This window comes from Macaca mulatta, chromosome 2 (genome assembly GCF_049350105.2).
Source record: "Macaca mulatta isolate MMU2019108-1 chromosome 2, T2T-MMU8v2.0, whole genome shotgun sequence".
NCBI classification, from domain to species: domain Eukaryota; kingdom Metazoa; phylum Chordata; class Mammalia; order Primates; family Cercopithecidae; genus Macaca; species Macaca mulatta.
The window spans coordinates 127,715,153-127,738,011 of NC_133407.1; the positions used below are offsets into that span (position 1 = coordinate 127,715,153).

Here is a 22,859-nt window from a genome sequence, read left to right on the forward strand (position 1 = left end):
TTCAGCTATCTTTCTAGAAGGTCTCTCTAGAACATCACCATTAGTGTTAGAATCCAAATTAGTTAAGTCTGATCAGCTTCCTCCTAGAAAGTGAGTCCCCTGTAGGTAGTTTCTAAGAAAGAAATGCCCATGTAACACTAGGTTCTCTGGCTGAAAAAGGGGAGTGTTACTCACCTCCCACACTGCTATTTACAGGGAAAGATAGATGAAAAAAAAATCCTTTGCACAGGAGGAATCCTCTGTCTAGGACTTTTATCCAAATTATTCCCATAAAAGTGGTCAGATTTAGAACATTCTTATTTCTGCTCCCAACTTATAAAGCTAAACCAGGTTTTCCATTCTGTCAGCTTACACGGTAGTGTGTGCTTCTAGTAGGGGAAGAAGGCAAGGCAGAGGTCTTGCGTTCTATCCTGCTTTCTTAAATAGGGTACTTCTTAGAGCATGGAGCAGAGATATCCAAATGAAGTATCCACCTGTCTCCTGAATTTTCATTCAGAACTTTTATAAACTGTAGAAAAATCAAATAATGCTACCCATTTTCTTCTCTTTTCTAATCATTTTGCAGCACTGGATCTTGGAAAATGGAACTCCATTACTGATTATTCCATGAGATTAGGGTTAATATCTAAAGATGCACAATGCAATTTTGTTTTGTTGTTTTGTTTTTAGAGTTCTGAATTTACTTAGGGCCAGTTATATGTCACTTGGGGATCTTCACGGATATACAAACTGCCTTCCCAACAGGAGGCCATGAGACCTCCACACTCAGTAAAGCAGGCCACAACCCCAGACATTCCAGTAACCGGGGATGGGTGGGGCTTCTCTCCCAAAAGGGTTAATGCAAAAGAATGAAGTTGCCTATGGCTTTCTTCAGTGCAGAAAGCCAGAAGACCATGTGTTGGCTATGGTGCAATGAAGGGGTGATGGGCAGGTAAACCTGCTGGAGTTTGCTCTAACCTCATCGCAGGCTGCACAGCGCGGCTTCAGGCACTCAGCATGGTGCCTACCACAGTATATCTTCCCATCTTGGTAAAAGTAGATCAGATCCACCAGGAGTTCATTGCAGACAGTGCATACGAAGCATGGCGGGTGCCAGCAAACGCCATGGCCAGCGCGTGACGCAAACACAGCGATGTCTCCACCATTGATCTGGCCTCCACACTGCGAGGCAAACAGAAACATCAGTAGTCACACCAGCCCCCATCTCCCAGTGCTGTGCATAAACGATAAAGGACAACCACCATTAGCTGGCTACTGAGTGCTTATGTTCAAAGCAGTCACTATGCTTCCTGCTTTACATAGACAGCAGGGCAGGTTTTTCTTGTCCTCCCTGAACTCTCCTTTCCTAAGGCTTACAAATAATGTAGAGATAAAGTCACTGGGAGAATGAGGAATCACAAAGATGAGAAAGAAAGAACAGCTCTTTTAGCACAATAATGTACAGGGGTTCTGCAGGCAGGAGGCAAACTGGCACAGAGGAAAGCCTCATTATCTTTCAGATACTTTAAACTCCATGCAGAGACACAGCCAGGTTTAACACCAGGAGGAGTGGCTGGGGAGGGGGGGTGGGTGGCAGGACGGGCTTGGAGGAGGTGGGCCTATGCTTTTAGATGGGAGGGAGGGTGGGTACTTAATAGCACGCTCACCCTTAACTATCTTCTCTGTGTGCCTTTCAGACATGCATTTAGCTTGCTTCCTCTAACATCTTTCTACATAGTCTTGATTGAACCACTTCTAAGGTCAAACTATGGAAAGGATTTCTTCCTATCCCTTCCCTACCTTCTCACTCATTTTCTCAAGTTGCCTCTTGATCCTGAAAGAAACAAGGCAGAATCACTGGCCACCTATGCTTATAGTTGGGGTTGGGACAAAAAGAATATGATTTGAAGGTCTCTGAGGGAAGAATAAAGTATGGAAAGTGGATCTAGGGAGGTGCTCTTGCTGACCATGGCATGGGCCATGAGGTTCACAGGTTGAGTCTAATACTAGAGTCCTACAAGAGTGGCTGAGCTAAGGGGACAATGTCTAAAGAGCAGAGAAGCTACCTTCAAATCTTTCCCATGCTATGGGTTGAAATGCATCTTAGAAAATGAAGTGAAGACCTCAAAAATAGTCTCTGGGAGCTCATCCATGTGTGACTGGACAAAAGAAAGGCATCATGTTATCCTTACCTTCTGTGACAATGTTAGCAGAGTTAAAGCACGCAGACATAATCCTATATAACCCTCACATGAGTCATCATTCATTCTTTCTATAGATGACAAAACCAAGGAAAAGTAACATGGTCAAGGTCATCTGGAAGAAACATGAGTCAAACTTACGAAAGCTCTTTCTGCCTCCACACTCTTGGCACTATTCTACACGATTCTTGGCACCTGCCCACAAAATGCCCAACCTTCCTTCTCCCTTAGGCAAACTCAGCTTGCCTGGTTCCAGGAGACTGATCTTAAGAGTAGCAAGGATTCTCCAGCTTGCCTGGATTGAACACAGTGAATCTCAGATCACAACCACTGACCACCTGTACCTTAAGGGTGGGTCCCAGATATACTTTACAAGAATAAAGAACCCATTGCCAAAGCTCTGGTCAATTAGCTCTCCCTTCCCATATAACTGAACCTTCTCACTCTATCCCTCTGAAATCTCAAACACGGGCCTCAAATGACATCTGCTTCCCTTGGGCAGCATCCTACCTCCTCTTCATTGATCCAGTTAACATATCTTCAGCTCTCAAGGGGTCTATGCAGAGCTTAAGGAGTTAGATAGGAATGTTAAAAAAGCTGTAGGACTTAGAGAAGTACCAAGAATGACAATCAGCACTGGAAAGCCTGTGGCAGCTGAGAGGTGGGGCAAGGTGTATTCCCACCCTGCAGTCTCTAAAACTCTTCTTCACCACACCCTGAGCGCTCAACAGGAGCAGAGGAGACAAGGAAATCCAGAATCTTGAACTCAGTGAGGTCCCAGGGAGAATGCCTCTTCACTCCCCTGAACCCACTCTCACCTGTTCACAAATAGCTCCTGTCAACATGACTGGGAAGGGCTTCATGCACTTCAATAAGGAACTCTCAAATCTCAGGAGAAGATCATTTACCTCCTCTTTAAATGGCTCTGGTTCTGGGATGATCCTGTGAGGGAGGCTGACCCATGGCCCGAGCCAACTCCATTTCCTAAAGGTCTCTTTTTAAAATATAAATCCATCATGTCATTGCTCTGCTCAGTCCTTCCAATGGCTCACCCAGAACTCTGACTTTATCTGAATTCTTTCCCTTCACTCCCTCTGCCCCAGCCCACTGGCCAACTCACTGTTCCTTGAACATAACAGACACCCTCCCGTCTCAGGGCCTCTGAGCCGGTCATTTCTTCTGCCTTAGCATTCCCTCTGCCCTAAAATCTGCACGACTCACTCCCTCTTGCACATCTGTGCACATCTTTGTTCAGATCTTCTAAGTGGGGTCTTCCCCACCAACCTTAAAACCGCAGCCTCCCCACCTGTCCAGCACATCCAAGTCTCCTTCCTTGCTGTATTTTTTTTCTATTTTGTTGATTACATTTATTGTCTGACTTCCTCCCCTAGAATCCAACTCCTTAGAAGGGCAAGATGAAACTTTCCTGTCTTTTGTTCAGTTCTGGTATCTCAGGCACATAGTAGGCACTCAATAAAACAATTGTTGGCTGAATGAATGGGTGAAAAGATGCCAGAACAATGCCTCTTCACTCCGCCGAATCCATGCTTACCTGTTCACAAATAGCTCCTGTCATGGTGACTGGGAAAGGCCTGACATTCCCACGGCCCAAGTTTTCACGTTTCCTCTGGCTGCTGAAAAGCTTCAGCTCCCTCTTCTCTTCCTCATCCAGGGAGTTACAGTATCGAACCTGAACAGACAGACAGTAGCATGGAAGAAGTCGCCCTTGCTCCTTAAGATTCCCGAAGCCCATGACTCTGAGTTTTCTCGTTAAACACACTCTCATTTGGTTTTATAGCCCTCGCCTGAACTTTAACCACAACAGCCTTGGAGAGATTTAAGGTGAGTCTCTGCTAAGATTGCTGACAGCCGGAAGAGTTTACCAAAGGCTCTGAATTCTGGATCCCCAGCCTTGGGCAGGCTAAAGGTTCTGTGACTGCTCCTTATCGTGGCTGCCTCACTCTGCTCACCATATTAAGATCAAATCATCTGGGGTGGCTCAGCTGCCAGGAAAGAGCTGAGAAGTTCTCCTTCTTTCAAACTGCAGGAAACTGATACTTTCATCTCCATGTGCCCATGCAAGTGATCCTTGACATCAAGAATGACTCTAAGTCGGTGAGCCAGAGCAGGTATCCATGTGCTCACAGCTTCTGTTCTCCCATCTCATTTTGGAAAAATAGGGAACAAAGGTGTGAGTCTGAGGAGTTGGTCCAGGCATCTGTGGTGCTGCACAAAAGTCTTTGCATGTTTAGCTCTGTAGAGCGGGGAACAAGCTGCCTGCTAGGCTCCAGTTGAGTCGACTTGCAAGAGACATTTTCCTTCTTGTTAAATATAGAAACTCCCAGAATTAAGGGAGGAACATTAAATATAATTTGAATTCAGTATCTCCCCTTACTTATGCACACCTTGGGAATTGTGCTATGCTATATTCTTGTGCTGTTATTTACTGAATGCTGTTTTTAATACTGACTCAATTTTTTTGGAAACTTGGATGCATTTATTTCAAAAGAAAGTATATTATGACTATAAATGGAAAACCAATATCACCTGTAAAAACAAAACGAAACAAAAAACAAACAAACAACAGAAGAAACCTAAATAGAATGGGAACAGAACCATGTTGTTACATTCTATGTGGTCACTTTGCTTGTAGGAAATCCTAAAACAGAGATCCCTGATGCTCCTACTTAAAAGCGGAGGCCAGTGTGAGTTAGAGAGATATGACACACGTGCTAGCACCTAAATTGAAATTTCTTCCTTGATTATTCAACTACTCTATCACAAGGAATACAATACAATTTAAAAGACAGTAACTCTCTCAATAGGTAGTTTCATTTCATTTACTGCCATGTCCACATAACACTCAGGGTCACATATATATATACCACACTTTGGGAAACATGGTCCTAATCCCGTCTCCTGTCATACTTCGGAGTAATCTGGACATCAGAAAGGTTAAGTGAATTGCTTGGATGATTTGTTATACAGATGGTTAGAGGGAAACCTTTGTACTAGGACTCTCACATCCTAATTTGAAAACCAGGACAGCTGTGTATATCAAAATTGTCTTATTTGTGCAAAAAAGAAAATGGTCAAATATTTACTTTAGAATCACAATCACCCTTTGTCTTCAAAAGGGCCATTTCAAATAGGCTAAATCTGCCCACTGGGTCACACACACACAATTCCCACCAACAGGACATTGTAATTTGAATGGTGTATTTTTTCATAAAAGCACAGTTAACCATAAACACAACAAACCACTACAATCAGAGAAGAGCCAATCGCTTCCCTCTATCAAATAAAAAGTGTTTAAAAAAAAAAACCTTCATGTAAATGTCCCAGAGAGAACTGCAGTGACCTGAACAGCCCAGAATATATGGTTACACCACTGACATTTTAGGGCCATGCTTTCAAAGGAAGGCACACCCTTCCTGCTTGTAAAAACCCGCATTTTTCACTTCCAAATTAGTTAAGCAGGCATCAGGTTACAAGGCTTGCTCTCAACTTTAAAGGAGAAAGCATTATTTATATTTGTTTTATGATGTCTGAAATAAGCAGCAGTAAAGAGGATTATAGCACTCTTTCTAGGGAACTGCTTCAGTTTTAAAGTTTTTGTCCTGCTTACTCAAATTTATTTTTGAGGCTCTCAAATTATCCCCTTTCATTCTAATGTGGGGAAATAAGACTGAAAAGCACTCATTTCCTCTGGGACGGAGCTGCTGGGATCCAGCTCGTGGGTGGGAGGGCTGGTAGAAAGCTGGTGTCCAGCTCTCTAAAGGGGTTATTTCTCCTGTCCATTTAAAATTACATTTTTGTTTTAAATGCAGTCAGAGTCAAGCAGACAGTTCAGTTCCATAGGACTACTATTTTTAAAAACCAGATACCTAAAAATGAATTTCTAGTATGTAAACTGATTTCCCTTCCAGCATAATGATCTTTTAAAATCATGTCTACAAATTTCTCTTTATGAGCAATCAGATTTCAAGGATAAGAGATGCCCATTTACAGTGCCATGTTTCTGGGTTCAGAAAAAAGGACAGTCTGCTAGTCCACACTTTCAAGAGTACAAAGAACAACCTCGGCAAGTCAGACTTCACCATGACAAAAACACAGATGTTCAGAACTACAATTCTGGACACATAACTTCTCCTGCAGTGTAGTGTGGAAAATTTGCACACTCATTTAATATGAAATGATGCTAAAAATTCAAGAGAGTCACAAAGTTTTTGCAGGGCTTGAAGTGGTCCAGGGGATCTCAATCATCTCTCCAACATACACGGGCAACCCACGGGGCATATTCTTCAAGTAAGAAAACTTGGAATCATAGCTTTTGAATTGTGGTGCTCCCAGGTTACCCCCAAATAGCTAGTAGTGCCAGGCATAGAGGCCAATCCAGTTTATAATGAGTTTCTCCTTTTTTAGTAATACTCTCTAGAAGTAAATTGTTGGCCAGTTTATTTTGGCTGTAATTAAGGAAGCTAAAACCTAAAATAAATGGCCAGAGTTCTTCTTTGGCTATCTCATTGGTGGCAGATTATGAAAAAGGTAACAATTCACAGAAGGAACTAAGAAAATTCTGCATAAGCCCCCTTTAGCCCCTTACCTCATTGTCATGTGGCGGCAGCTGGTGTAGTAGCTGCTTGATTCGCAGTTTCTCTCCAGGACTGTTGACATAAGGGACTTTCTCTTCTGGGAGACAGCTATAGTACTGGTGTACCTGAAGGACAGAAAGCATATAGATGACTTGCCGGTTACTCAAACCACATGCCTATTCCCACTTACTGGGAAGATGACTCCCCCAGCAGGATGTAACTGACTTCCACAGTCCTGAACCTTTATGAAAGTCAACAGCAGACGAGTTTCCTATGGTAAGCAGAGAAATTCATCCTTAAAGCAAGAGTCAGGCAAATCATCCATATCTGGGATTTTCCCCTCTCTCTGTGAGGGAAAAACAAAGCCATTAAATTTTCCTAGAAACAGAGAATTCAGCAGACATGCTGGTGAACCAGAGGGTAGGGCTTTCTCGGCAGACTCCCCTGAGAGCTGGCTTTACCATTTTCTCTGTTAGTCTCCAGCATGTGACGTGCCTCCCTAGCCAAAGGGATATGTCAGCACCTGCCTCAGCAATGGAGTTAAAGCCAGTCTTTGGCACTTGGCAAACCCCTAGGTACCTCAGCCTCCACCTACATTTAAAGCCCTCTAGGTTTCGAGACTTGTGTAAGGCAGGCAGCAGCTGACATCCATCAGAAATAGACTCACTAAATCTGGGATGCAGAGCGTGTAATTAAAAATTGTCATTAACATGAGGATTTTTGCACATCCTAGAACATTCTTGTTTACGACTGTTAGGACATATTCTTGTACTTTATGAGGCTCATTCAACCCTAACAACAACTGGGGAAAGCACCAAGCAGCTAATTTTGCCTGAGAAAAGAAAATAGACATTTCACCATTCAGCCACACGCAAAACTAGAGAAAGAAAAAACTGACTAATATAGAAGGTATGTTATTATATAGGAGAGGCAAAAAAAAAAAAAAAAAAAAATCCCACAAGCTCAGATGACATCATGGAAAATACTCTCAAGTATCTCTTATTTAACAGCATGACCACCTCTTGCGAAACAAGGCATTCATTCAACAAACGGACAAGATGGAAGACTGGGGGCTCTGAAAGTCATCATTTGGCCGGGCATGGTGGCTCACACCTGTAATCCCAGCACCTTGGGAGGCTGAGGCGGGCGATTCACCTGAGGTCAGGAGTTTGAGACCAGCCTGACCAACACGGTGAAACCTCGTCTCTACTAAAAGTACAAAAATTAGCCCAGTCTGGTGGCGCATGCCGGTAATCCCAGTTACTCAGGAGACTAAGGCAGGAGAATTGCTTGAACACGCCATAGCCTGGGTGACAGAGCAAGACTCTGTCTCAAAAAAAAATTTTTTTTTTTTGTTACATTCTACAAACTTGGTCTAAACTTGGTCTAATTCCTTTGCATTGAGGGAGCTGTGGGTATGAACACATGTTTTGGGAATGCTGGGGTGAAGAGTTGCGAAAGTTCTGTCTACTTTGATCTCCAGAAACTAAGTCATAAATGTTAGAAGAGGAGGTGAAAAGGCTTTGTAATGACAAGGCCTTAAAAAATGTGAAAGCTATCTTTATTTTCATAACTAATGATGGTAACCATTCACTATCATGTGCCTATCATCCTTTTAATCAAATCCCAGAGGCAATTACAAAAAGAATTCTTGTCCCAGACTAGCTAGATTTCCAAAGGCAGGGTCTGTATAAGCCCCTTCCTATAGGCAGCTGGCAGAGAGCTATGCCCAGGGGCAGGAATGAATGGCGCCGGGTTCTGAAGACAGCTCACTGTTGACCAGTACTCTGAGAAAAAGTAAAAACCCAGATCACTAGTTTGGGATTAGAAGCTGGCAATTTGCCTATTAGAGACTTGCACAGCGTTCCATCCTCAGAAGAGTCCCTGTGCCATATGCCTCATCAGACAAAGGCCAGGTATAAAAAAGCAGGCCCAGTCTCATGTCTTGGGGAATGGGCTTTGACTCCCAAATCAGAAGATTGCTTGTAGAAAGGCCTTGTTCCATCATTACTTTGTCATTCACACAACTCCCATTGTCGTTATGGAACATTAGGGACAATTGCTAATATGAGATGAATTACTATGGATGCTTGAAAATGCAGAGTCTAGTTGCAGTTCCATTGACCGTCCTTTTAATCACCTCTAATTACTCACACACCCCCTGTCCATTGCCTAGAGCACAGTCAGGCCTGAGAGCCCTTCTGAACTGGTACTTTGAACCAAGCCCTTTCTGATACTGTCTAAGGCTGGCCCAAGTTGGACTCTTCCCTGCACCCTCTAGGGCATAGCCGGTAGATCTGGACCCGAGTCAAGGCTCTGTTGTTTCTCATCTCTGGGTTCCTGAGCAAGTTATATGACTGTTCAAAATACCCATCATAAGACTGAGATGATTAAATGAGAGTGTAGGCACAAGCATGTGGCTCTCAATAAAAATAAATAACATGAATACATGATGATAGTTATACTATCAAGCCTGGCCTACTCTAAATGGAACAATCCAGATGCTTCCTGGACTAGGTCTTACTCTGCCACCCAGGCTGGAGTGCAGTGGCGTGATCATGGTCACTGTAACCTTGACCTCCTGGGCTTAAGCACTCTTCCCACCTCAGAGTAGCAGGAACTACTAGCGCATGCCACCATGCCTGGCTAATTTTTAAAATTTTTTGTAGAGACAGGGTCTTGCTATGTTGACCAGGCTGGTCTTGAACTCCTGGGCTCAAGCTATTCTCCTGCCTTGGCCTTCCAAAGTGCTGGGATTACAGGTGTGAGCCACTGCATCAGGCCAGCTTTGGAATGTGCAGCAACACTGCTGGCTTATAGAGTGAGACCAAACCCTGAAGCCACTTACATTAATAAAAGCAAGAAAAATAGGTTGCAAGGGACACAATGGTATTAAAACTAGTTTGATTTCAGGGGAAAAATGGCAAAGTGTTATAAAGGTGTGTGTGTGTGTGTGTGTGTGTATGTGTGTGTTTTTTCAGAAATTTAGCCACGTATATAAAAGGGTCTCATGAGGAAACAGAATATGCCACCGGAAGGTGACTGTACCAAGTTTCTGTTCTCTCTGAGCCCAGTGTCCTCTTACCTCTGCTCTCTTCTCTTCCTGCGGATCTGCTTCTCATCTTCTCAAAGGTTCAGGTTTCCCATGGCACTTGAGTTTGCACAGCATCAGTTCAAGAGCCTGTCCTAGAGTGACTCACTTTTCTCAATTCCAAATTCCCCAGAGGAGGACCCTGACTACCCCGTCTTGGGCAGCGTCCACACCCAGAAATGAGATTAAAAACATTCGATACTTTGAAGACTGGAGAATAAATGAATCCCAACATGACATGACTGAGTGAAGGTGCAGTCAGCAGTGATGGAGGACTCTGGAGAAACTTAGGAGTAAATAAGTCCCTTGGTGTGCTGAGATCCATCCTCAAGACTGAATTCTGAAGTCAACAGAGGCAGTGACTACTCTTTAGGAACACAGCTCTATCTTTCCTGGACATCTTTTGTCACCTTTTATAATTCAAGCCTACTGATAACCACTCAAAATTATTCCAGTAATTCCTCAAATATAGAATATGCTAGAATATCTTCTCACAAGGCAACTAATAATTTGATAGATGACTTAAGAACTCACCTAGATAGCAAGATGCCCCATTTCTAAAATAAATCAGTTAATAAATTAACAACCTTCCAAATCACTCCCATATCACATGGTAGGTGATGTGGCTTGCTCTGAGGAAGGAGAATAAGTTAGTCCTTTCAGGACCTCCAATCCTCTTCAAAGTCCATTGAAGCCCAGGTGAAAAATGCATCCCTCTAATGTTAGCTTTGTGTCGCCTCCTGGTGTTTAGATGCTGGACTTCCCAAATTTTTCATCGAGCAAAGGGGATTAACAGATGGATAGGAGGGAGGGAGAAACAGCTCTCCTGAATTATCTGGCTGGATACAGGAATGCTGCCTGCATTTTCCTCTGGCATCCTCCACAATAAAACTACTGTATAGCCCAAAACAAACATCAAGTGAACCCAGGGTAATGGGAAAATACTGAGTATACTTTCTGGCACTACAAAAATAAAATTTGGCACAATCCCTGAAAATCCTGCAGATTGTTCATTTTAGTCCAAACATGTTTCACTTGTTCATTTTTTGGAGTAAATAAGCAAATCCAATAGAATTTTGTCAATGATGATCATTACCAAGCTATTACCCATTATGCTGATAACTGTATTTTTCATTCTGTGTGTACTGAGCATATTTATTCAAAAGCACATCTGTTGAATGTGTTAGAGACTTTGCTCCATTGAGACATTCCCAGATAAAGGTGTCCTGTGATTCCACCCTCGGTGAAATCATACTAGGTAACTTTCCCCTAAACAAAAGCATTTTGAACACAATACACTGGCTTATGAAAATGAAATAGCTGAAGGCCTGTATTTAAGGTGTGACTCTGCAACAGGAAAGGTTTGGCAGCAACTTCAGTGTGTGTCAGACAGATCGCAAGTGCTTTAGTTAGTGCGCAAATAAAGTCTACAAAGCAAAGCCTCGCCCAGCTGGAAAGATGAGGTTTGTTGGAAGGAACTGCATGTTTGATAGCATTTCTGCCTGGGCAGAAAGATGGAGGCTGGAGAAGCAACGACTCTGCATTTGGGAGAAAAGTGTACTAAAAGTAAGCTGACTTTTTTTTTTTTTTTTTTTTTTAAGAAGTGTGCAAAGCACTTTATTTAGAGCACTGGTTCTCAAACTATAGCTTACATCAGAATCACCTGGAAGGCTTGTTAAAACACAGCTTTCTAATTTAGTAGGCCTGCGGTGGGGATATTTGCATTTCTGACTCCTCTTCAGGTCCTGCTGTTAGTCCAGGGACCACACTTTGTGAGTTTTAGTGCTTTCTACTGTTTTCCCTCACCAACCAACCTTACGCAGTTGTCAGGCAAATGGTAGGATTCCCATTTTCTTCAAGAGATCTAGAAGGCCCAGAAAAGGGAAGAGAACTTGTTGAATCTCAGCCAATTTTTCAGGTGTCTCCTTCTACATCTAGATATATGATTCAGCAGGGGATTCCACCAGCTCTGGCAAGAACAAGAAATCCTAAGGGCAAAGTGCTCACATTTTTGGGTGGCAACATTTTCCTTATCAAAAGTATCCTTATTTTCTTAAAGCAGGAACCCACAAAGGAGAAGTTAGACTTTCTTGGCCGATTTCAGAATCAATTGTTCTTAACCATCTAGATGGGGAGGGGGCCCAATCTTTTGGCTTCCCTGTGCCACATTGGAAGAAGAATTGTCTTGAGCCACACATAAAATACACTAACATTCACGCCTGTAAACCCAGCACTTTGGGAGGCCAAGGCGGGCGGATCACAAGGTCAGGAGATCAAGACCATCCTGGCTAACATGGTGAAACCCCATCTCTACTAAATATACAAAAAATTAGCCAGGCATAGCGGCGGGTGCCTGTAGTCCCACCTACTCAGGAAGCTGAGGCAGGAGAAGGGCATGAACCCGGGAGGTAGAGCTTGCAGTGAGCTGAGATCATGTCACCACCCTCCAGCCTGGGCGACAGAGCGAGACTCTGTCTCAAAAAACAAAACAAACAAACAAAAAAACAAAAAAGAAACAAAAATCCCCACTAACATTAATGATAGCTGATGAGCTTAAAAATGGCAAAAATATCTCATAATATTTTAAGAAAGTTTATGAATTTGTGTTGGGCCACATTCAAAGCCATCCTGGACTGTATGCAGCCTGTGGACCACAGGTTGGACAAGCCTGATCTGAATGAAGGAAGCGGTCATTGAACTATTGACTTACTGAGTGACCCTAGGGCTTGAAGTGTTTTTATATACAGTATTTCATAAAACTTCTGCACACCCTGGAGGTGGGTATTTCATACTCATCAGATTGAATATCACATAGTTAAGTGACAGAGCCACTTTTGAGCTTGACTTCCCCATCTTCTCCTTCTGTTCTCCTTTATCAAGAAAAAAAGAGACTGAAGAGACTGGCAGATGGATGGGAAAGAAGGAAGAAAAAACCAAACCATACCCAGATACAGTAGATTTCCAATAGGTCTGCCTGGCTGACCACAGAAACAATGAACACATTTTCCTTCGGTATTCTCCAGAACATAACCAACACACAGCTCCCAAGTAAAGCCAAAATGAACAGACAGTATGTGAAAAATCTCCAAATTACACAGTCTTTCCACAACACCATGGCATGGTGGTATAAGGGAGTTGTGGCAGTTTTCCCACCCATATCCATTTTTTTTCTTCCTTAACAACATCCCCATTTTACTGAGAGCATCAATATACTCAGCTAAGAATAAATATTTCTGCAGCTCCGTAGTAGCTACATGTGGCCTTATATATTCTGGCCAATGACATGGAAGGGTGTGACTTCTGGGAGACTCTTTTAAAGGAGGCTAGGCAGTTGTTAGCCAAGACCTTTTTTTGCCCATTCCCCCTTCTTCCTGCTTCCTGTCTGGAATGTAAATGCAATGGCTAGAGCTCCAGCAGCCATCTTGTGCCATGAAGTAACTTTACAAATGGGAATGGAAGCTGTAACCTGAGGATAGTAGGACAGAAAGTTATGAGCCTGGACTTAAAATTTTTTAAAAAAATTTTTATACCATGGAGCCACCAGACCAACCCTGAATTGCCTTTCTCTGAACTTCTGAGTGAGAGAAATAAACTATTTCTTTATTTACAGTCTCTGTTGCTAGGAAGTGAATGCAATTCCTAAATGATATAGCAGTGGTTTTCAAACAGTAGCATACTTTAGAATCATCTGAGACCTTTATTAAAGATGATTGCCATTTTCATCCCTCTGGGTCTGAAAAGGAGGCCAGAACTGTGCACTCTTAACAAACACCTCAGACCATACCAGGAGAAACACTAGTTTAAGGAAAAGCCAAACACAACCACAAGGTCAAGGCCAACCCTCCTGAAGTGTAATCTCAGATATGAGCTGATACATTCGGAAGGTTTTATAAAATCCAACTTAACCCAGGGACTAATTCGAACGCTGAGCCTTTATTTCACGTTTCCCCTCACCTGCAGTTTGAGAAGCTTGGAACCTTGTTTAATCTACCTCAATTTGGGGAGGTAATATCTAAAATGCACCTGAGCATCTCAGAAGGCAGGTTGTACAGAGAAGGGAAAGATGCTGCCTGAATCTGCTGCACGTGGTGGTCTTTAAAAAAGTACACAGTGGTTCCCAAATGGGAACCTAGAGGACCATCAGGTAGCATTACAGCTGTGAGCAAATAGGGATGGGCTGCTCGTGAGGGCCCCTGTGTTCATTTTGCCCCTATTTGCCAGAATTTCATTACCCAAGCAATAGGAGAAAAGTGCTATTAAGTGGCATTTAAGAGGTGAAATTGTACCAAGTTTGGCTCCTTCCCTTTTCTCCTGGAGGCCCACATTATAATTTTAATTGGTTTACTCAGGAAGCAATTTAGGAAACAACAGTCTAATGCCTAATGCCTAAACAATGTCTCCATCATGTTAAACTCCCCTAGGATTAGGATCAAAATCAGAAATAAAAGCTCATTTGCAGTGTTTTCAAAGAAGAATCTTTCAAAGACTCCTTTCTTTTGTTCACACTTGATGTCTAATTCAACAGGGATTCTTGTTGAATGTAGGTTCAAAACATATCCAGAATCCAGTCATTTTCCACCATCCCTGCAGGACCAGTCTAGCTATGACTAAGTGCTCACCTGAACTATTGCTGTGGCTGCTTCTGGACCCGGCTTTCACCTTTGTGCCTCTGCAGTTGAGTCTCTATTCAGCAGCAATAACAACTCTATTGGAATATAAACCAGGGTGTGTCACTGCTCTGCTCAAAACCCTGGATGGTCTGGGTGCAGTGGCTCATAACTAACCCCAGAACTTTGGGAGGCTAAGGCAGGATGATTGCTTGAGCCCAGGAGTTCGAGACTGGCCTGGGAAACAAAGGTAGACCATGCCTCTACAAACATTAAAAAAAACCCAGCCAGGCTGTGGTGGTGTACACCTGTGGTCCCCACTACTCTCGAGGCTGAGCTGGGAGGATCGCTTGAGCCTGGGAGGTTGGGGCTGCAGTGAGTGGCGAATGTGCCACTGCACTCCAGCCTGGGTGACAGAGTGAGATTCTATCTCAAAACAAACAAACAAACAAACCTCAAAACCCCCCAAAACAACAACCCTGGATTATCTCTCATGCCTCTATGATGCAAAGCCAAAGTCTTCAATATAGCACCATGACCCTGCCTCCTTACAACCTGGCAGACTGTGTCTCTTACCATATTCCTTTTGTTCAGGTCTTTTGCTCACAATGACCTCCTTGCTGTTCATTTCACCTCATGGCCTGTACACCAGCCATTCCCTCTGCCTGAAAGGTTCTTCCCCCAGATATTTGCATGGTGTCATCCTCCTTTCTTCCAGTCTTTGCTCAATGGCTACCTTAGCTGCCTTCCTTGACTATCCTAATAAATTAGCACCTCTATCCCCTATCCTCCAACCCAGTGCTTCTCAACTGGGGGTAACAATATCCTCCAAGAGATATTTGACAACGTCTACAGACATTTTCTGTTATTGCAACTTGGAGAGGGAGCCGCTATTGGCATATATAGTGGGTAGAGTCCAGGGATGCTGCCAAACTTCCTACAATGCGTGGGTCAGCCCCCACAGCAAATGATCCCCATCAAAATGCCAACAGTGCTGAAACTGATAAACTCTTAGTCTGCTTTTTGTCAAAGAACTTATCGGTTGCTGACAAATGATGTATTTGTTTATTGTCTTTCTCTTCCCTCTAGAATGTGAGTACTTAGGACTGTGTTTGCTGTATACCCCCAGAAGAGGGTCTGGCATGTACTAGATACTCAATAAGTGTTTTTTGAATGGATGCATTCTGTATTCAAACCTTACCTTTCTAGCTGTCTGGGTTATTAGAGGATCTAGACAGACACATACAGCAACAGAATACACAAGTGAGGTTTCAAGAGGAACCTGCGTAAAACTCATTAAGCTTCTCTTTCATTCCATCAAAGCATTTGCTTTTTCACCAAAGATTAGTGCTGTGGGGTGGGTGGAGGAGATGCTAAGTAAAGGATGCATGGAATAACTGTCAATGTACTGTTTATTTCAGAAGAAGCAACAAAAGTGACACCCATTTGTATTTGAAGCCAGATAATTTCTTTCAAGTTGAGTTAACTTTGTTTGAACAAATTAAGGAAAATAATTATGTTATGCCCTAAGCTGGTACTACAATTCAAAGTCACATGAGTTGCTTTGCTCCTATGCCTGTTAGCTCTCACATGCCCACTCTTTTTAACACTGTTAGTTTATTATTTTATTTAGAATATTAAATGTCAATGTTTTGTTAGAAAATACTTTCCATTTAGTTTGGAGCATTATCTGACATTTATTATCCAACATTTATTTTATCTTGTCTTATAGAAAAGGTTGCAGAAATGGAAGAACTTGGGGTTTGAACATTTTCTACTTAAGTTACACTTAAATAGACTCCCTTATCTCAATTTTACCAAAACACCCTTTGCAGATTGTTTACACATTTGCATATATGCCCTACTAAAAATTCCCCAACAGTTGCCAACTTTATTTCACAACAGTTTCAATACTGCCTTTAGATAAAATACACACATATACAAGTATGAAAAAAACAGGACGGCATTTTCTTATAGGGGTTACATGTTTGGACTCTGGAGTCAGATTGTTTGGGTTCCAATACTGGATGTAACACTTACCATCTGCATGTAGTTGGGCATATTATTTTATCTCTTATAGAAAGTTAATATCTCCATCTGTAAAATGGGGACAATAATATCTACCTTGAAGCATTAATAAGAGGCTGAAATGATATCGTGTAACTAACAAAGAGAGAGCAACAGGCTGAAGGCTCTATATTTCTTGGCTTTGAAGCAGTCTAATGCATAATTCATAAATGTCTATGTTATAAACAGAATTGTGTACCCCCTATGATTCACATATCAAATCCCTAACCCCTATATGTGACTATATTTGCAGATAGGGCCTTTAAGGAGGTAATTAAGGTTAAATGAGGTCATAAGGCTGGGACCCTATTCAATAAGATTGGAGTCCTTGTAAGAAGAGGAAGAGATAAGCAGGAGCGTGCACAGAGAAAAGCATCTGCAAGCCAGGAAGAAAAGCCTCACCAGAAATCAACCCTGCTGACACCTTGACCTTGACTTTTGGACTCCAGCACTGTGAGAAAATAAATTTCTGTTGTTTAAGCCACTCAGTCTATGCTATTCTGTTATGTTATCTGTGATACACAAGTGTAAGGAATTGTTGAGTGCTTGTGGAGAAAGAACACACACATGAATGAGAAACCACCCCTAGGTGGAAAGAGGTTACATTCGGCAGAGGGTATAAGACAAGTAGACAAATGACTACAATACAAAGTTAAAATAATGCAAAAACCATAAGAGGTAGACAAAAACAGTACAAAGATTCAATAAAAAATAAGTTAGGCACTGATTTGTAGCATTTGCCAATTTCCATGGGGTATGTGATCCCACTATGAACCCCACATTCAAGCTACCAATGTGACGTCACTGGATGTGGAATTGGGAAGAGATACACATAGCATCACACAGCACTCCCGCCATACACATATAACAGGCAAAACAGTCTCAAGAATATAGATAACAGTGGAACAGGATAAAAGAATTAGGAAGTGACGAATTTCAAGTATTTATCATCTTTAAAAAATGTAATTTATTTAATTATAAGTTTATATCATTAAATTTTCATAATGGCTGTATTTAACAACTGATTTACAAAATTCCTGAAAACTGACCAATTGGCTCTTGCAAGGCAGTATGAGGCCGGCTCTAGCTTATCACTGTCAGAAGCTTAAATGGTCAGTATCCTTGGCAAATTCTCTTTCAAAAAGTAAAAAGAGCAGTAGAAGAGCTGTAAAGGAGATTAAACAGCTAAAGAGCACTTCAAAGAGTATGATGACAACTTATCTGTTGCCCAACTCTGTCTTCAACAGTCCCAGCAAATCACACATTAAGCCAAGTTGTCTATTTCAGCTGACACATACTTCAGAGTAGTCACAGCTCTTCTGTCTCCCAGTCTTTTCCAAATCCCCAGAATTTTGCCCTTTCTCTACAGTACCCTTTTCTTTTCTCCCTTCCTGTTTTCTTTCTAAACTCCCAGGAATAATAAGAACTGATGAACACTCACAATTATTTATGTATTGGCGGGTGTTCTGTTTTCTCAAAGTAAAGAGGATGAGTTAAACACAGTGTAGTTCCCCATGAAGAAGAAAAACAACAACGAAACCCCCGCCCAAACCTTAATGAAACTCCTTTTTTATGCTAGCATGTTGTTATCAAACTGTGTTCTAGTAAGTTAGTGATTCTTATACTTAATAGAGGAAAAAAAAAGATTCTCCACTTTGGGAATAGCTACTCCAGTATCAACTAAGTTAATATTTACTTACAGTGTAGGAGAAAGAAACTGCATTAGACGTTGAATGTTTGAGTCCTAACCATGACAAATTCTAAGTGGGCAACTTTGGCCAAGTTAACTACCTTCTCTGGACTTCAGTGTCCTTATCTCTAGGACTAGAATAATTGTATTCATCTCATAGAGTTATTGTGAGGATTTAAAGTGATGAAAAGATGGCTCCTGCATGCACTAAAGATGGTGGCTGCTGTGGGAAGGCTGTTCCTGGCTTTGGTTGCCCGACATGTGCGCACCATCCTGTCTCTGTAGTCCTTAGGCCTGTGGCTTCTGGGGAAAACATGCTTGACAAACATACTGTGGTCTGATTCTGGTTGAGCAGAATTTGCCTTTGGCACAAGTTTCCTCATACCATGCCCTTGCTGTCACTCTATTTTAAAGGTACAGCCTTTGTCAATGGAGAGTTCAAAGATCTCAGCCTTGATGATAATAACGGGAAATGTTTGGTGCTTTTCTTCTATCCTTTGGATTTCACTTTTGTGTGTTCACAACAATTTCTTGCTTTTAGTGATAAAGACAATGAATTTTACAATGTGAACTGTGAAGTTGTTGCAGTCTCAGTGGATTCCCACTTTGGCCATCTTGTTTGGATAAATATACCAAGAAAGGATGGTGGTTTGGGCCACATGAGCATCACACTTTTGTCAGATTTAACTAAACACATTTCCCGAGATTACGGTGTGCTGGTAGAAGGTCCTGGTTTGCACTAAGAGGAGTCTTCATAATTGACCCCCATGAAGTCATCAAGCATTTGAGTGTCAATGACCTCCCAGTGGGCTAAAGCATGGAAGAGACCCTCTGCTTGGTAAAGGCATTCCAGTTTGTAAAACACCCACGGAGAAGTCTGCCCAGCAAACTGGACACTAGAGCCTCCTAAAATTAAGTAAAATCAAACTGTTTCCAAAGAATACTTTGAGAAAGTCAATCAGTAGATCACCCCATGTGTATCTGCACCTTCTCACCGCAGATAGAAACCCCAGTTGGAACCTGCTTTTAGCATTTCAAAGATGATTATTTGTAGAAGGCAAGGAACCTATTATGTTTGTGTTCATAAATACTACTCTAAATGTTTTGTTTTTGTAATACTGGCTAAGGTTTTTTCAACATGGTTAGTTGCTAGTATAAGGAGTCCTTTAGTGGAAATATCCTGATGGCTAGCTAGTTAGTTTCTACAGAACACTAGTTCACTTATTTCTTTTTTTTTTTTTTTTTTTGAGACGGAGTCTCGCTGTGTCTCCCAGGCTGGAGTGCAGTGGCATGATCTCGGCTCACTGCAAGTTCCGCCTCCCGGGTTCACGCCATTCTCCCGCCTCAGCCTCCCGAGTAGCTGAGACTACAGGCGCCCGCCACCACGCCCGGCTAGTTTTTTGTATTTTTAGTAGAGACGGGGTTTCACCGTGTTAGCCAGGATAGTCTCGATCTCCTGACCTCGTGATCCACCCGCCTCGGCCTCCCAAAGTGCTGGGATTACAGGCTTGAGCCACCGCACCCGGCTAGTTCACTTATTTCTTAGATCATGTCCTCAACGGAAACACTCTTCTTTTTTAGCCTTATTTGAATATCTGTCTACACCAAAGTAGTATAATGAGCACTGAAAGCTTCTGATCAAGGGTCCTGAAATTTTCTTCCTGAATTTCTTCATATGAAACTGAATTTTTTTAAATTAACAAAGATCATAGCTTTAAGTTATCTTAGATTTATAGTTTAGTCATTTTGTTCATTACATCTACATACATATCTAGATACTGACTGGTGTCGTTGTTTATACAGGATATTTATTATATCCAGGTATTGCATTTTGAAATTATTACAATTATTTTCTTTGTTGGTGTTCAATATAAAATATAATAAAAATAAACACATTTTAAAATAAAGTGACAAAAGGATGAAAATACACTGTGAACTATAAGGATGCACATAATTGTCAGATCAGTTTTATTATTATTAAAAATAACAACAAAACTAGAAGTTAGAATTGCTTTGGGTTGCTAGTAATCATGACCTAAGAATAGAGGTCTAGGACTGGTTTGGCATTTTATAAAAACCATGAAGCATCTAGGCTCTTCCTGTCTTTCTGCACCCACCATCCCATATGTTAGTGACCTCTGTGCTCAAGATTGCAAAATGCCTACTGGAGTCTCAACCATCACATTCACTTTCCAGGTAAGAAGGTGGGTAAGGGTAAGAGGCAGCTGGATGAACAACATTTAAAGAGTTTTACTAGAAGTACTAACCTCCTATTTAGAATCCCTTGGATAGGACTAGCTGCAAGGGAAGCCAGGAAACATGGTCCTTAGTAGGGCATACTGCTGCCCAGAATACAATCAGGTTCCATTAGTAGGAAAGGAGGAGATGCTAATACTGGGTGACACCAAGAAATCTGTCCAAAGAATATCTGAATTTTGAGTTATCTCTTTCTTATGTGGAGTCCTTAGGAGTGTCCTACATGGTATCTTTTCTGTGCATTTTAAATCATTGTTTTTGATTCTGCCCTCCACATATAACATAATCAGTCCATTACCCCCCTCTATTATTATTATTAGTTTCACAGGGTTATGCAAAGCCAGTTTGAATAAAGTTTAGAAAGCAAAGACAGAAGAAATTCTAGGACCAATTCAAGTTTTCAAGTGTCCAAGGTGATTCATAATGACATGCTATAATCCAAAGAAAGAATTCTTTTTGCAAGAGACCGGAGCTTGCTGATCACAGGACATTGCTGGAAACCCATTTTAAAATACAGGTAACTTTGTTTCAAGTCAGTTCGTTTAAGGCAGTTTCATTTCTGCATATTAAATAAATGATTGAGAAACAACCAGAAAATATGAAAACCAAGGAAATCACTTATACATTATAAAGGATATATTTCTCACTACCATGGCTACTTTCAGTCTGAGTAACTTGCCTTGCCCACTAAGTTTCAAATGAATCATAAAAGCAATTGTGAGAATTTGGTCTTTCCTGTTCCAAAATGTCAAAAGATCAGTGAAGGTAAGACCTTGGCCTGCAGGTTATAGTTTGCATATAGCCATAAAATCCCAGAGGGCCTATGTTACGCCACTTTAGAGAAACAGACAGGAAAGAAGGTTTGGTTTGGATGAGCTAGAGTATGCCACAATATGTCAACCACCACCAAAATATCACTAGTTTCATACTGCAGTGTTTTTTAATTAAAAAATTTTATTGTGGCATACATATCACAAGATATGCCATTTTAACCTTCTTTTTTTTCTTTTCGAGATGGAGTTTCACTCTTGTTGCCCAGGCTGGAGTGCAACGGCGTGATCTCGGCTCACTGCAACCTCCGTCTCCCGGGTTCAAGTGATTCTCCTGCCTCAGCCTCCCGAGTAGCTGGGATTACAGGCCCTCACCACCACACCCGGCTGGTCTTTTGTATTTTTAGTAGACACAGGGTCTTGCCATGTTGGCCAGGCTGGTCTCGAACTCCTGACCTCCGGTGATCCACTCGCCTCAGCCTCCCAAAGTGTTGGGATTATAGGCATGAGCCACCCCGGCCTCATTTTAACCATTTTTAAGTGTACAATTCAGTGGCACTGGGTACATTCACAATGTCATGCAATCATCACCACTATCTCATCACAAAACTTTTTCATCATGTTAAACAGAAACTCTATACCAAATAATAATAATTCTCCATTTCTCCTTCCCTCAGCCCCTGGTAACCTCTAATTTACTATCTATCTCTATGAATTTGCCTAGTCTAGATACTTCATATAAGTGGAATCATGCAATGTTTGTCCTTTGTGTCTGCTTATTTCACCTAGTATAATGTTTCCAAGGCTAATTTCTGTTGTAGCATGTATCAGAGCTTTGCTTGTGGCTATTACTTCACTGCATGTATATACCACATTTTGTTTATCCATTTTATCTGTTGACAGAACTTGAGTTGTTTTTACCTTTTGACTACTGTGAATAATGCTTCAGTGAACATTGGTGTACAATTATGTTTGAATCTCTGCTTTCAATTATGTTGCATATATACTTAGGAGTGGAATTGCTGGATGATACGGTAATTCTGTTTAGCTTTTAGAGAAACTGCCAAACAGCGCTCCAAAGTGGCTGCACCATTTGACATTCCCACCAGCAATGCACAGAAATTCCAGTTTCTCCACATCCTTACCAACATTTATTTTCCAGTTTTTGAAATTATAACCATCTTAGTAGGTGTGAAGCAGTATCTCATTGTGGTTTTGATTTGCATTATATTAATGACTAATGATGTTGGACATCTTTCCATGTGCTTATCAGCCAATTGTATATCGTCTTTGGAGAGATGTTGATTGAAGTCCTTCAGTCACCTTTAACTGAGTTGTCTTCTTGTTGAACTGTAGTTGTTCTTTATATATTCTGCATCTTAAACCCTTATCTATACCATGATTTTATTTCTGTCTCACACTGTATCCTCCTATAGGTAGGCAGAGACCCAGGTGATGGGGGCTCTGTATGGAGATATGCCTCCATGAGGCTGGCAGCAGAGAAAAGGATGGTTGGAACTGAACACTAGCAGTGAAAAGCTTTTTCCTGGATATAATACATGTGACTTCTGTTCACATTTCATTGGTGAAAGCAAGTCTCATG

The 22,859-nt window shown here is 41.7% G+C and overlaps 1 protein-coding gene and 1 pseudogene across 3 annotated transcripts in view; one reads left to right on the forward strand and one right to left on the reverse strand.

Annotated features, from left to right (window-relative positions):
• Positions 1-22,859, reverse strand: part of PRICKLE2 (prickle planar cell polarity protein 2) — a 352,914-nt gene that overhangs the window by 63,367 nt on the left and 266,688 nt on the right. For all 3 annotated transcript variants that reach the window (XM_015130446.3, NM_001260650.1, XM_015130445.3), the window contains 3 exon segments: positions 6,787-6,900; positions 3,733-3,870; positions 958-1,161 (listed from right to left, as the gene is read on the reverse strand). In XM_015130446.3, the coding sequence (XP_014985932.1) occupies positions 958-1,161; positions 3,733-3,870; positions 6,787-6,900 (456 nt within the window).
• LOC106996881 (thioredoxin-dependent peroxide reductase, mitochondrial pseudogene) lies at positions 18,444-19,195 on the forward strand (annotated as a pseudogene).